Source organism: Ursus arctos, unplaced genomic scaffold (genome assembly GCF_023065955.2).
Source record: "Ursus arctos isolate Adak ecotype North America unplaced genomic scaffold, UrsArc2.0 scaffold_10, whole genome shotgun sequence".
Lineage (NCBI taxonomy): Eukaryota > Metazoa > Chordata > Mammalia > Carnivora > Ursidae > Ursus > Ursus arctos.
In genome coordinates this window covers 62724254-62738668 of record NW_026622764.1, presented here as the reverse complement: position 1 = coordinate 62738668, position 14415 = coordinate 62724254, and the positions used below count along the sequence as shown (strand labels likewise).

At 38.4% G+C, this 14415-nt stretch overlaps 3 protein-coding genes across 42 annotated transcripts in view; 1 reads left to right on the top strand and 2 right to left on the bottom strand.

The window, feature by feature from the left end:
- ALG5 (ALG5 dolichyl-phosphate beta-glucosyltransferase) overlaps positions 1 to 5192 on the bottom strand; it is a 38453-nt gene extending 33261 nt beyond the window's left edge. For 2 of the 3 annotated variants that reach the window (XM_026493158.4, XM_044381781.3), the window contains exons 1-3: positions 5054 to 5192; positions 1737 to 1908; positions 1305 to 1351 (exon numbers count right to left, since the gene is read on the bottom strand). In XM_026493158.4, coding sequence (XP_026348943.1) covers positions 1305 to 1351; positions 1737 to 1908; positions 5054 to 5119 — 285 coding nt within the window. In that variant the 5' untranslated portion in view covers positions 5120 to 5192. Of the gene's footprint in view, positions 1 to 1304; positions 1352 to 1736; positions 1909 to 5053 lie in introns of those variants that run through there. The other variant, XM_044381782.3, reaches the window with a different exon arrangement.
- Positions 5193 to 6270: 1078 nt separating this feature from the next.
- Positions 6271 to 13429, top strand: EXOSC8 (exosome component 8). The gene is made up of 11 exons (XM_026493159.4): positions 6271 to 6339; positions 7441 to 7477; positions 7624 to 7687; positions 8254 to 8327; positions 9756 to 9801; positions 10496 to 10601; positions 10685 to 10730; positions 11554 to 11650; positions 12129 to 12249; positions 12767 to 12873; positions 13213 to 13429. The coding sequence occupies exons 1-11, from the start codon at positions 6323 to 6325 to the stop codon at positions 13326 to 13328; spliced, it is 831 nt and encodes a 276-aa protein (XP_026348944.1). The 5' UTR covers positions 6271 to 6322; the 3' UTR covers positions 13329 to 13429.
- SUPT20H (SPT20 homolog, SAGA complex component) overlaps positions 13341 to 14415 on the bottom strand; it is a 40106-nt gene continuing 39031 nt past the window's right edge. For all 38 annotated transcript variants that reach the window (XM_026493153.4, XM_044381765.3, XM_057309019.1 and 35 more), the window contains one exon: positions 13341 to 13849. In XM_026493153.4, coding sequence (XP_026348938.1) covers positions 13712 to 13849 — 138 coding nt within the window. In that variant the 3' untranslated portion in view covers positions 13341 to 13711. The remainder of the gene's footprint in view (positions 13850 to 14415) is intronic.

The following is a 14415-nucleotide window of genomic DNA, read 5'->3' as shown; positions in this document are numbered from 1 at the left end:
GATACACATAAACATGAATATAAGTAAGTATACAAACCACATAAAGTAAAAAGGCCAAGAACCAAAAGGAGGAAAGACGCTGGACAGGAGCAGAAGGCAAACACGGAATGTCCGTGAGTCTCCCCCTCCCCACCTGGGCAGCCCGCCCCGCACCAAGACGCCCTGCACCAAATCAGTGGGAGCAGCCAGGTGCTTGTGGCGCTGAGCACTTCTGAGAGACGCTACAAATGTGGATGAGAAAAACATCTGTGAGGCTGCAGGTTAGAACATGTAATTCTAACCTGGATACACGATTTCTTAGCCTTATGACCTTTTGGCCTGTTTCCTCATTAAAAAAAAACATCCAAAACAAAAAAAGAAAACAAAACAAACAAAACAATTCCTAGTCCATGTGTCCATGTGGTTCTTATGAGTACATGTAATAGGAGAGATGGAAGCCTCATACATAATAAAGGCTCCATTCCCTCTTTTATTTTTTTCTTTTTTAAAGATTTTATTTTTAAGTAATCTCTACACCCAACATGGGGCTTGAGCTCACAACCCCAAGATTAAGAGTCACAGGCTCCACTGACTGAGCCAGCCAGGTGCCCCTTTCTCCCTCTTTTCTTTCAACTTAAGTTTTGAATGTGGCTTCTCTCTCTTAATGAATCTTCTATCTTCCTTTTACATGTAAAATCTAAAACCAAAGTAAATCAAAACAAGGAATCTTCTAAAAAAAAGAGCCAGCCACAAAGCTCATTTGTTTCCTTAAACTCTCCAAGGAGATTCCAACAACGGCTGAGGATACAAAACAAAGACATATATTAGTTTTCTTTTCCTTATGTGGGGAAAGAAGAGAAAATAAATGAGGGGAACTCCTCTGAATAATAAAGAAAAACAACAATCAGTCCACTCTCATTATAAGTCTTTTTCAAATAAATGTCTTTAAAAAAAATCACAACAGTAAAAACAGCACCGTGTGGCCACACAAAGTCTGCAGACGTTCTCAGTTTTAAATATATCATCAGGCAAGAAGATGAAAAGTGGGCGGGAGGGAACATAAGAAACTTCAGCTTTCTGTTTGTTCTGGGTTCATCCACCTGCTTCTGGAGGCAGGGAGCCATGTGCTGGGCTTGCTTGCAAACACCTAACGGCAGGCAGCAAGCTGAGCACGGGAGGCCCGGGGACCTTGATGGCCCGGGGACCTTGATGGCCCAGGCATGGCTGGCGCTGCCTCTCACAGTGGATCTAGCCTGTGATCTACAAGTTGGTGATCTAGTCTAGTTTTAATTAGAGACATCACATTGAAAGAGAAAACATGATACCTGTCTCTCTTCTAGATAGTCCAGAGCTTCATCCATCATTACAGGCACTTAAAGAAAAAAAAAATGTATGAAAAATTGCTTTTGAAAACGACTTACCAAGCCCCTAAACATGCAGTTTACATATGGAAAAAGTCTGAATACCTAACAGGCCCCTCTGGGACTCTCCTCCAGTGGCCCTTCCCATCTGGAAGGTCTGTTTTCTGTTCACGTCTAGCTTGTTGCTTCTCTAGAACACTTCAGTCCTATGACTTCATAATGCCGACCCTAACCTTTAGAGCTAGTATTTGTTTCCCCTCTTATGAACTACAACTACCAACCAGGCACTCACCACAGCCCACATCTATTAACATTCTGGAGAAGACAGGAAAGTCCACACTTTAAATTTCCTTTTCTTCCCAATGACCCTTACCCAAAAAATGAAATCGGGCTTACACCGTTTTTCTTCATTGTATGAAGGCACGACAACAGAGAGCCGTTTCGTAGGTGAGTCCCATATGCTGGGCAATGTTTCCTTCTGTCCTCTGGCATTTAAGAAGAACTTCTCTTCTTCATGTTGATGGATGTGTGGCATTTTTGTAGCAGTTATAAATGCAACAAAGGAAATCTAAAAGTAGGTATGTTAACAAGAAATTATGCTATGTTGACAATTTTTTAGATTTGTTATGTAAGAATACATCATTTACATGATTTTTTTTTGGTGGAATATTTACTTTTAGTTTTTAGTCCATTAACAGTGGTTTGGACATGACAACAAAATTCAAATCCCTTACTTATGAACTTATTACTGTCCTTTTTTTCACTAGTAAGGAACTAATGATTTAGGAGTCTCCCTGTCTCTTCCCACCTGTCATCCCCAGGCCTCTACCATCCCAGATCTAATAGGGAATAGTCACTAAAGAAGTGCAATCTATTCTAAGATGTCCTGAACCCCCAATGCCTGGCAAACACACAGTGAGGTCGCATTCCTACTTGGAGCCTATACGTGACAGAGGATAAGTTCACAGTGCAGGTGAAATGTATGAAGTGAGGACGACCTCCCCTCTAGGACCAGACTGACCCAGGGTATGACGGGAAGACCCCTCTATCCCCACAGTAGGGACCGGTAATGCTTAAGAATATATTCTTGACACATCCCAGATTTGAATTCAGAATACAATATTTTTTGAAGTAAAGTATCAACTTGTAGGCTCTAGCACCATGCACTACTAACATTAGATAGCTCCCTTCCATATTTATTTGGGAACTAGCTTTGGAAATAACCATCCTTTATAACATTGTTTCTATTGGTACACTTTCTGCTTTTAAAATAGTCAATTCATAAATTTTTGGAATGCTACTCATCTTTAGTGTGGTGACCATTTATAATATTCCATCGGGTACCTACTGAAATTGAATTTGCTATGATTAGTAGGAGCATGGAGGCAGTATCCTGACTACTGGGTACGAGTTCCTACTCTGCACCCCAGTGTTCAGTTTGTGATTTCTAAATTTAGTTTCCTACTAAAAGGAATCAGTGCTCTTTGTAAGATGCCAGAGAATCATTGCATTATTTTGAAAACTTGCCTTTTATCTTACCTTTTATATATGAAAGATATTTCAGAGTAATTGAATAGCTGAGAATGAATTTTTTTCATTACAGAATTCCAGGTAATACATGAAAAAGGAATGATACAATTAGAATATTGCACTTTGCAACCCCCAAAGAAATAATGGATTTAGGTTGACAAACTGTATAACTGGTGAGTCAGGCTAACAAAACTCCTAAACTCCTGGATCCACCTTAACACCAAAGAAAATCAGATATTACAAGCCTTCTGATATCATACAAGAGGAAGTATTCAGCATCAGTCACATATTTTGATTAAAAAACTCAAACATGCATTTGATTAAGTCTCTAAATGTTACTACCAGTTTATAGGAAATTCAGGGGACAGAGTAAGATGTTTGAAGTCACCAAGGGGATGCAATAAATAAAATCCAGATTGTGAGAAATTCTACAGGACAAATTACCACTTATTAAAGACAAGGGAAAAAACAAAACAAAACAAAAAAAGGAGGACAAATTGTTACAGATTAAGATCAATAGAGTGCTAATGGTGTGAATACTTAATCGAACAAATGACTATACTAAAACATACATGAGGCATCTGAACTGACGGGACGTTTGAAATCCCTGAATAATGGTTAAATTTTTTTAAAAATCCATTATAACTTTACTATGGTTATATTTTAAAAAGGTGGGGATTTGGAGATAAATGTTGAAGGTTTACAGATAAAGTGTTATGTCGTGGATTTGCTTCAAAATAATTCAGAAAGGAGGTGGGGTGAGGAAGAGTATGTATGGAAAGTGGATATATATGAAACTAGTTTTTTTTTTCTTTTTGTTTTTTTATAATGATTTCCTGTTCTGGCATTTTAAACAAATGAAGTTCCACAAGCTGTGTGATATTTTCATACATAAGCTCTTCTCTCCAATCTCAGTCTCCTCATCAGATGAAGCTAATGATGGTAACATTTATGTCAGCATTGTTTTGAAGATCACAAGAGATAACCCCTGTTAAACACTGAATACAACACCCAGCATATTGTAAGTCCTCTGTAAGTGGTAGCTCTTATAATCACTTCAAGCTAGTGGGATCAAATACTCGCAGTACACCCTCCTAAGGCACGCATTTAACTCTGTGCAACAGATAGATTCACCAAGCAGATTCAGTCTAGGATTCTGTCAAAATTCTGCCCCACCAAAAACCTGACTTGCTCAAAAACCTGAAATCTTCCTATACCATTAAGGGAGAGAGAGAGAGGACTCCTTTCTCACCCAGACACAAATCACCTAAGAAGTCAGGACACACTGCTTTTTCTCTATTAAATTGTTTCTACACTCTGAGTTTGCAAACCTGGCAAGATGGAAGAATGGCCTTCCTAGCAGTGCTATACAGGGGGCGAATCTGAGTGTCCAGGAAGCTGAAACCTCTCCATGTAGGAACTGGATGGTAGTCTATTCCAAATCACATGTGAGAAAACTCACTTGGCAAATTGTCTATTACTAATGGATCAGCAAGTGTTTACAATGTTTGTTTCCAAGTAATGGCAAAGAAAACCCAAATTTGAATTCTATTCAAATTAGTACTGCCTCGTTTAGAGGCAGCGAATATAGGGTGTTTAATTTTGGGTTATAAGGACTCCCAGACATATGGTAACACTAGGCCTGTGTGTCTTGGTCTTACAGTGTCCGTACTGGTCTTCTTGCCCCACTGATCTATTCCGATCTGCAATACATGGCTCTCGTCAATGCTGTCACCACCTTCTATTTGCTTAACCACATCAGGAAAAGGATGAATCTAGGGAGCACGCACATCCTGGGGGCTCAAGACCTTCCCGGGTGGAGCCAGAACTGCATAAGCTGCAGATCCGGGAGGAAGTCTTGAGAGGTCGGGACTGAAAGGGCGGGTGGACAGAGATCGGGGGGACCAAGAGACGAGTGGAGACTGGGTGAGCAGGTCCCACAGTGAACAAAAGTACAAGGGTCTGGGCACAGAGGGAGGTAAAGCTCCAAAATAAAAATAAAGAAGGGAAGAAAGGGGGTGTGAAATACTAGGAGAGGAAATCCTGGGGTCAAGGCTTGGGGGAAGCGTGGTGAAAAGGGACACGTCGAAGAGTGGCTATGCAGAGGAGAGGATGCGTGGCCGCCGAGTCTCCAAGAGAGCAGGGAACCTAGACCCGCGTCGGTCCCCCAACCCTCTCCTCACCAGTATCAGGGCTGCGGCCGCCAGCGCCACGCCGAGCACCGCCAGCTGCAGCAGGAGCGAACTCATCCTCCATACCCAGGTCGCCGCCTGCCCTACCCAGCACCTACACACACGCGGAAGCGCGGCCGCGCAGCCCCGCCTCCCGCCGGCAGAGGGGCCGCGCCAGCCGGGCCCCGCCGCCCACAGCGCCCCTCGCGGCAAGGAGACGAACACGCAGTTCTTGGGAGCGCGGCTCCGCGGGTAGGCCGGCGCTGTGTTCCTCTGTAGGGTTGACAGAATCGGCAAGTTAAATACAGAATGTCCCCTTAAATTGAATTTCAGGTAAGCAGTGAAGTTTTTTTGACGGCCTTGTTAAAATAGAATTCGCACACCACACAACCCACCCACTTAAAAGGTTTTGGCATATTACACGAGTTTTTCAAAACTGTGATACAACATAAAATATGCCATTTTAACCATTTTAAGTGTACAAGACACAGTGGTATTAATTACATTCACAATTGTCTGCATCCATCACCGTTACCTATTTCTAAAACATTCTTCGCTGCCCCCAGCCCCTGGTAACAACTAATGTACTATTTGGCATATACTCATAGGAAAAAAAAAACACAAAAAACAAACAACCAAACAAAAAAAAAAACAAAAAAACAAACCTTTGTTTACCTGACATTCAAATTTAATTGATGTCCTGTATTCTGTCTGGCAACCCTACCTAGGAAGGAGGTGGACGTTTTGAGCCACAACACAGCCTACAACACAAGCCGCTCCTTTGGAGCCCGCTTCAGGGACCTGCAAAGTGTAAAGTGGTGAGGATAATGAACGCACAGAAAGTTTACGTAATTCACCAGTAACTGGAGCAGGGAGCTCTTTACTTGGGAGGAAACAAGCCCGGGGCCCAGCCTATGACAGAGGCAGGAAAAGGACGTAGAAACTTTGGAATAATGCTTCACACTCAATACTCAATTCTTGGCAATAAAGTCGGTTTTCTCTTAAACTACCAGACTGTTTCTAAAGAGACACACTCGCCTCTTTTCTATTGGCAGATTCGTCAAAACGCGTCTAAGCCAAAGAAGCGTAAAAGCGTGCTGGGCTAGAGACCATCGGAACAAAGGTGGACCAGGAACCACCCTCCCGGCGCGCCCAGCCCTCGGCGTCCAAAGCAGCGGGAAAAGAGCGCAGGCGTCCCTGTCGAAACTTTGGAGGCGGCGTAGGCGCACGGCCCGGACGCGCGGTGTCGCCAGGCGCAGGCGCACGCGCGCGGGCGGGAAGATGGCGGCCGGGTTCAAGTGAGTGTTGGCGACCGGCGGGCGTGTGTTTGTACTCTTGGCGGTTGGAGGCTTCCTTTAACCCTTCGCTGGGATATTTTTCACCTGGAGGCCACCCTGCCAGATTCGCATTTCTTTCCCTCTCGGAAGCAGGCGACGGGCGGAAGGACCTGGGGGGTGGTCGTAGTGAAAGGGAAGGGGGCTTTTTCTCCGCAGTGAGACGGGAGATGGAAGGGACGGTGTCCAGAGTTCAGTACCCGCGGCAAGCGCTTGTGGCTTGGTGTAGTGGATGTGCGGCCCCAGGAGACACAGTTGTAATCTTTTTAAAAGTGTTGTATCAGAACCACATGCCACCCTGTGCTAAAGGATTGTGCCTTTTTCGGAAGGTTTTACTTAAGCCTTTTTTCTGCCACTCTGGTGAAGCCTGTAGATTTTTGTCCTCAGAGTCAAGTTTTTAAATGGATAAAATACGTAAGATTCCAAAGGAAAACAATTGTACTGACGCAGTTATCTAGTTCTGTAAACTCCGAGTTCTTGATAGAGTGATGTATACGTGCTCTTTTAAAAATTAACATTCTTAAGCTACAGTGGGGAGTTTAGTAACTCCTGGAATTCCAAAGTTACGAGTCTGCACATAAGCTTCGACAACTATAAAGTAAAAACGAAAACATTTAATCTCTGTAGTTGTTAAAAGTTGCAGGTACTAATATTTAATAAAGGCTTATTGCCTACAGTCATAAATGAAGAATATGCTAAATTTCAGTTACAGGATAGTGAAAATAAAAATGTAATTTTTCATGTTAAGAATCCCTGCTTCAGAACGAAAGTGACATTATTTTAATAACTGGCTTAATTCTTTAAAGATGGCCAAAGGCTTTGGGCTTCAACCTGTAGTTGTTTAAGGTAGAGTTAAGGACAGTAGTTGAGTGTGATTACTACTGTAAGAGTACCTCTTTTTAATAGTTATATATGGCAACATAAACATCAGAATTCATGAAAGAAACTTAATTACAAATTGGGGAGATTTATGCTGCATCATCACACTCCTAAGATCTTTGCCAGTTTCTGGATTTATGTTAAGATTCATTAACTTACCTCAGATATATTTTCAACATGTTTCAGAACTGTGGAACCTCTGGAGTATTACAGAAGATTTTTGGTAAGTAAAGGTTGTACCTTTTGATAACAGTATCATGTGCTTCTTTTCAAATTATATAAATTAACGAGGTTTAATGTGTTTTCCCTGGTGTGTGTAAAATATAAATGTAGATGTTAATTTACTTTTATGTAAATTTATTTATTTAGAAAGAGAACTGCCGTCCTGATGGAAGAGAACTTGGTGAATTCAGAACCACAACTGTCAACATAGGTGAGGATATTTTGAGTTCTAATTAGAATGTTGAAGGTGCTTCAGACTTTTTCTTGTTTGTTTATATAAGAATTTTTATTTGTGATGTTTTTAAAACTATTATTTCAATTGTTATGTTGTTCTTTTTAAATTTTGAAGTATCTGTGAAGTGTTTCCCCCCTTTCTTCCTTCAAAACATCGAAGACATAGTTCTTATATCTTACACTTACTAAACTTTCTGTTGCAAACATGGAATTTTCTAGTGTAACCTGTATGTATGATAGTTTTGAGTTTTAGCATGAGCCATTTAAACAATATTTGAGCCAAATTCTACCATATCTAAGGGAATCCAATGATTTTTTTGTCAAGAGTTTTTTATCTGTAGAACAGTTCTGTGACAGAATGAAAATGATTAACTCAAATTCAAGAACAGGTGAATAATTCCTAAAACACTAATTTTAAAATAGTTACATCATTTAAAAAAACTTGAGTTAGGAATAAATTTTTATAAGCAACTTAGATATATAGCAAGATTAAAATTATATGTAGACAATGAAAACTTTTCATGGACTTTATTATCTTTTCAGGTTCAATTAGTACTGCCGATGGTTCTGCTTTAGTGAAGCTGGGAAATACTACAGTAATTTGTGGAATTAAGGCGGTAGGTTTAATATATGTCTTACTGAGATTTGAATTACCAAATTAGCTTCATGTTCTTATTAGATTGTAATTTACACCTATATTTCTGTTGATTAGGCAGTCAGGTGTCAGTTCTTTAGTATTTTACATTTCCTACGAGCTTTCACCTTTGAGTAGGTAATACTCAAAGTAGATTAAAAATGACCCAACTCCAGTGACTCTGAATTTACGAACATGCATCAAATGGTCTGAAATGAAACCAATTTTAAAAATCCTCAGTACCTTTAGGTTTTTAAGAATTTGGTTGTTATTGAGAAGATTTTTGGTGACATCTTTTTATGCAGTGATGGCATTTAATCTGTGCAAATAATGTAGAAAATTGAGACTGCTCCAAAGAAAAGCTAGAGGGAATAAGAGCCACTGTTACTGAGTACCTTTTATGTTACAGACACCTTAAATTTAGGTGCTTTATTACAGAATTACCAGTTTAATCATGAGAACAATCATTTGAAATGTAATTCTGTCTTCTGTTTTACATGAGGTTCAGTAACTTGCCCAGGAACATAACTAGAACTTAGATATAACTTTGACTCCAAAGTTTGTGCCTTTTCCATTATGTTGCACTGTGAATTACTTAAGTTCAGATTCTTCCTCAGGGTGATAAAGCTGGGGTAATATCTAACAATATGATCTGAGTACTTAATTGTTGTCAGCTTTTTTTTTTTTTTTTTAAGATTTTATTCATTTGACAGAGAGTGAAAGAGGGAACACAAGCAGGGGGAGTGGGAGGAGGGAGCAGCAGGCTTCCCACCGATGCGGGGCTCCATCCCAGGACACTGGGATCACAACCTGAGCCGAAGGCAAACACTTAACAACTGAGCCACCCCATGTTGCCAGCTTTTATGCTGGGGACGTGTTCATTTGACCCTCATTGAGAATCCCTAAAAGTAGGTAATATTAACTTCTCATTTTGCAGATGAGGAAGTTGAATGGTAAGAGGTAATATGATTTGACTAAAGTCCCTAAGCCAAAAAGTGTGGGTCTGACATTTGAACCAGGTCAGTGAGTCTCAGGCTTTTGCTCTTAACCATTTTATCACTTTGTAAATCTGGCTGTGTAAGGATCACCTTAGGTTTAAATTCAGATTCTTTGCTACTAAATGAGAGGAAGAAAACCAATTAATTTTTTTTTTTAAAGAGCCCCATGTAATTTTGGTTAGTAGCACTAGAATGTAGGCAACTAAGCTGCCTTTTTACCTTGCAGACCTAATAAGAGGATTTGTGCCATGTCCTTATAGCCTGATAGGACTCCCTAATAAGCATAGTAGATGCTCTTGATGTAGTTAACTGGCTAAGATGGTTTTTGCTGAAGATTTCTGTAACTGAGTACTAAGCTGTCTTCCAGTTATTGAGTAGCTTCTTTTATAGGAAATATTTGTTTGCTTCTTTAGGAATTTGCAGCACCACCAACAGATACCCCTGATAAAGGATATGTTGGTAAGTTAAATGGCTTGTAATTTTAATACAGATACTTTAATACATTCAAGGATAATATTGTAGGTCAGTCCTAGTAGTTAAGTTGAAGAAAATGTAGATTCAAAAATATATAAATGAAGCAGAGATTCCTGAAAAGTTTAGTTGTTAGAAGATAGCCTAATAGCAAGATAGAGAATTTTCTCAAATATTCAGCTTTGATCAGTTGTTTATACATTCAGATGTCATCATCCAAGAAAATAAAATCTCTTAGGAAAGGGTTGTAATTGCACACTTATATATTTCTGTAAGTATTCTTCATTTATACCACTGTGCAATTTTCTTCTTGCCTTGGACATTCTTTTCTTTATGGTAGGTACCAACATTTTAAAAACAGAGGCTGTCTGCTGTTAGAGATTGAGGTATTTTAGAAGAAATATTTTTCTGAAGAATTTATGATTGAGGCCTTCCTTAATAGATGCTTTTTATATTTTTGGTATTTGTGTGAAGAAAAAAAGTTGGAAATAGATTTTATCTAAGCCTGAGGGTATTACAAAGACCAAAAAAAAAAAAGAATGAGTTGATGTGTTACAATGCTTTCCACTTGGCAAATCCTATCTATGGCTACAGTCACCTTTGCAGTGGATTGAGAATACCTTTAACACTTCCATAAACCAGAGGTGAAGTTTAGTTCATAGCTGCAGAGTGTTTCTTTCAGTTCCTAATGTGGATCTACCACCTCTGTGTTCATCGAGATTTCGGTCTGGACCTCCTGGAGAAGAGGCCCAAGTGGCTAGCCAGTTCATTGCAGATGTCATTGAAAAGTAAGATCATCCTGATAACATCTATGATTCATTTTCAGATAGTTTTTGACCTTTAATTTATTGTGCTTTATTATTAAATCAAGTTCACAGATAATTCAGAAAGAGGACTTATGCATTTCTCCAGGAAAGGTAAGATAAATAAAGAAGCTATGAGGTTTTATTATGAATTGTTTTTTTGGGGAAGAGAACAGGGAAATCAAAATAATAAAACAGTGGCCTTAAATATGAATGTCTTAAGATGGAATTTAGTTTAAAAAAGATCCAGCTTACTCCGTAACTATCTAAATAAACCATGTACAGTTCATAAAAAAAAGTCTTGCTTGAGTAATTTATTACCTAATTGGGAGCTACTTTCTAAGCTGACTTTACTTTTTTCCCTTTTGCAACAAATAATTCAGTCAGTTGTTTATTCCATATAGATTAGTATCTGATCAGCTGAGGTATTTAGGGTAAATCCACACTATACATTTCAAGTCTTTAATTTCAAGTCTAAAATTTAGAACTAAGTTGACTAGGACCTAGAGGCTTTTCCTAGTTGATTATATACAGATTTATTAGCACTGTAAAGCCTAGCCATTTCATATATTAAGGTTTCTGTGGGAAAGTACATTTTGGACTTCATTTAGGACTTCTAGAAGCATTTCTTTCATCTGCTAACTTAGCAGCAAGAATGGAAATTCTTTCTACATCTGTTGCTCTCAATGGAAATCTCGATGTTATTTGTCAGCTTGGTAGTAAAAGCCACTTGTTTTTTTTTTTTTAAACCAAACCTGTCTACTTTGTTGGTTATATACTTTGTAGAGTTTTTTTTTTTTTTTTTTTTTTAATTTTTGAGCCTTGAAAGTTGTCATGCTTGTCTAACCAAGGATTCTGTGGTTTGTAAGTTAAAACAAATACCATGTTCTACCCACCAGAAGACTTCAATTTACACTTTGTGTAAACTTTGTTTTAGCTTTCTTGGGTTCTGTACTGTGATATCATTTGCCTCGACTATGATGGGAACATCTTGGATGCCTGTACATTTGCTTTATTAGCAGCTTTAAAAAATGGTAAGCAACTTTAATAAAAGGCACTATTTCTTCTTAGTGTCAGAATATTCTGTTAAGGGGCGCCTGGGTGGCTCAGTCGTTAAGTGTCTGCCTTTGGCTCAGGGCGTGATCCTGGCGTTCTGGGATCGAGTCCCGCATCAGGTTCCTCAGCTGGGAGCCTGCTTCTTCCTCTCCCACTCCCCCTGCTTGTGCTCCCTCTCTGGCTGGCTGTCTCTCTGTCAAATAAATAAATAAAATCTTAAAAAAAAAAAAAATATTCTGTTAAGATTTATCATTAACTTTTTAAAGATTTTTGTTAATATTTAGTGATTGATCATTCATGAGTTTCTAAAGAAAAACTATGTTTATATCCACTAAATTTACCTTAATTATCCTAATTTAAAAAAATACTCCTAAACAATTTAAAGAGGGAAAAATGAATAAAGCATAGAAACCTGTATTTGTTAGAGTGACTTACTTCACATATTTCTCTTTCTAGTACAGCTGCCAGAAGTTACTATAAATGAAGAAACTGGTTTAGCAGAAGTTAATTTAAAGAAGAAAAGTTATTTGAATATTAGAACTCATCCAGTTGCAACTTCCTTTGCTGTATTTGATGAGTAAGTTAATCAGATGCATAAAAAAATTATGTAGTTAAGGTAATGGATTGTTACTCAGCTTTCTAACTTTTCAGGAAAATGCCCATGGTGACCATACATCCTAGTTTGCCCTGGACACCTAGGTTTATAGCTGTTGTCCCTGCAGAATTATTATTAGCTTAGCCTTGTACTTTCAAAACCATGCTGATCTGGATGATGAGTTTTGTGTTCTCCCGGTTTCTTGGTTTTCTTATTCCTGTGTAATCTTAATTTTCTTAACTATTTCACAGAACATTTACCTTAGGCTATCTTCTGTATTTGCCAAGGACTTTAATATATTCATAAATTGAAAGGTAAAAATTCCTTAAGTAGTAGAATGTTAGGTTGCTATTAACTTTTCTGGTTTCCCACCAGTTCTATTCTATTGCTTAAATCTGACGTCAATATCTAAGCTAAAAGGCTAGAAGTAATTTTATCTTTTGTATATAAAATTTGTTCCATGGATTGATAATTTATATTTTTCTTGTATTTTAAACAGCACTCTGCTCATAGTTGACCCTACTGGAGAGGAGGAACATCTGGCAACTGGAACCTTAACAGTAGTAATGGATGAGGAAGGCAAGCTATGCTGCCTTCACAAACCAGGCATGTTCTTTCCATTTCAACCCTAAACATGTAAAATAAAAACTCAATGTGAGCTTCTTTGTATTAGGGAAGGCCAAATGGAATGTGAGAGGTTTTACTGTTCACTGCAGTTTCTTTGTTATCTCAAATTCCCTACTTCTCTATATTGTCTGCCAGTGGTTCTTGAACTTACGGTATGCATCAGAATCACTTGCAGGGCTTGTTACACAAAAACAATTTGCAACTCTTGAAACAGTCTTACTGGCTTACATTATTGAGTTTTTTGTCTTATAACTTGATTTTTTTTTTTTAACAAGTAAAATAATAGACACTAACAGTGTTGTCACACTAATTTTTCAGGTGGAAGTGGGCTGACTGGAGCTAAACTTCAGGACTGTATGAGCCGAGCAGTTACCAGACACAAAGAAGTAAAAAAACTAATGGATGAAGTAATTAAGAGTATGAAATCCAAATAAACCACCACCACATTTTCAAAACGGATTTGTAAAAACTGTATTTGTTACACTGTGCACAAACCTTTTATACTAAATAAATATCAAACTACATTCTTCAGAAAGATGTTTCTAGTATTTCTTAGGTCACTTCCATATGTAGTATGTACAGTGAAACCATTTTTAAAAAGCAATGACTTAGGCAAACCAACCCTAATGGTTCGTTAAACCATTTTCCTGTTTTTAATTAAAAATCATAGGGTTGTGCTTCTGTATAAAGTTTGTACATCTAGCAATGTAAAATACTGACACATTTAAAAAAACAAAACCAAAAATGAAGTAGAAACTCAAAATCCTTTGATTCAATGCTCTTATGGTTTTAAAAAAGAAAAAAAAAAAAGCAAGACTCAGAATTTTGGAGTGGTTGGCGTGCCTCTCTTCATTTTACTTTTTGACTGGCTGCCTGTATGCCGATGCCGATGTAGCTGAGCTGTTTGTGCTGCTGCTGCTGCCATAGCCATTTGATGCTGCAAGAATCGCAACTGCTGCAAAAGGGAGGGGAAAGAAAAGTCAAGTTATGTTAAATGTAGGCAGGTATGGAAAGGTGCTTTTCCTGAGAGATGAAAACAACAAAACTGAAAGGGAGAAAGCACCAAGATAACAAAAAGGGACTATACCACACTGAGACAATGCACAGTCAAACAGCACCAGTGGCACAGAAGCCTGCTGAGGGCTTTAAAAATGGGTTCTTGGTAAACTTCAAAAGTATTTCTGTTACTTTGCCCTGCCAGTCTATATTGTAGTAACTCAGCAACTTCAGTTACTATTTTGTTGTATGATAGTTTATAGCAATATAAAACCACCCTGCATATCAAAGATAGTCAACTATAATATGGGGACTTCCTACAATCATGGAATAACATTTTTCTAAAACAGGTATGACATTTACTAATAGGAACACTGGTATACTTGCCTTTTTCTGCAGTACAATATCAAAAAGTTAACCATTGGCACTAACAACTGTCTGTTTCAAAAAATACTGGAAACTACAAAATGTATGTTAATGTGCCACCAGCACTTCATGAAAAATTTTAAATTAGGAAGAGTATGG

Coding starts and splice junctions, on each gene's coding strand:
- EXOSC8 (XM_026493159.4), top strand. Junction 8,328..9,755: donor TAATTTGTGGAATTAAGGCG/GTAGGTTTAATA, acceptor TTGCTTCTTTAG/GAATTTGCAGCACCACCAAC. Junction 9,802..10,495: donor CCCTGATAAAGGATATGTTG/GTAAGTTAAATG, acceptor TGTTTCTTTCAG/TTCCTAATGTGGATCTACCA.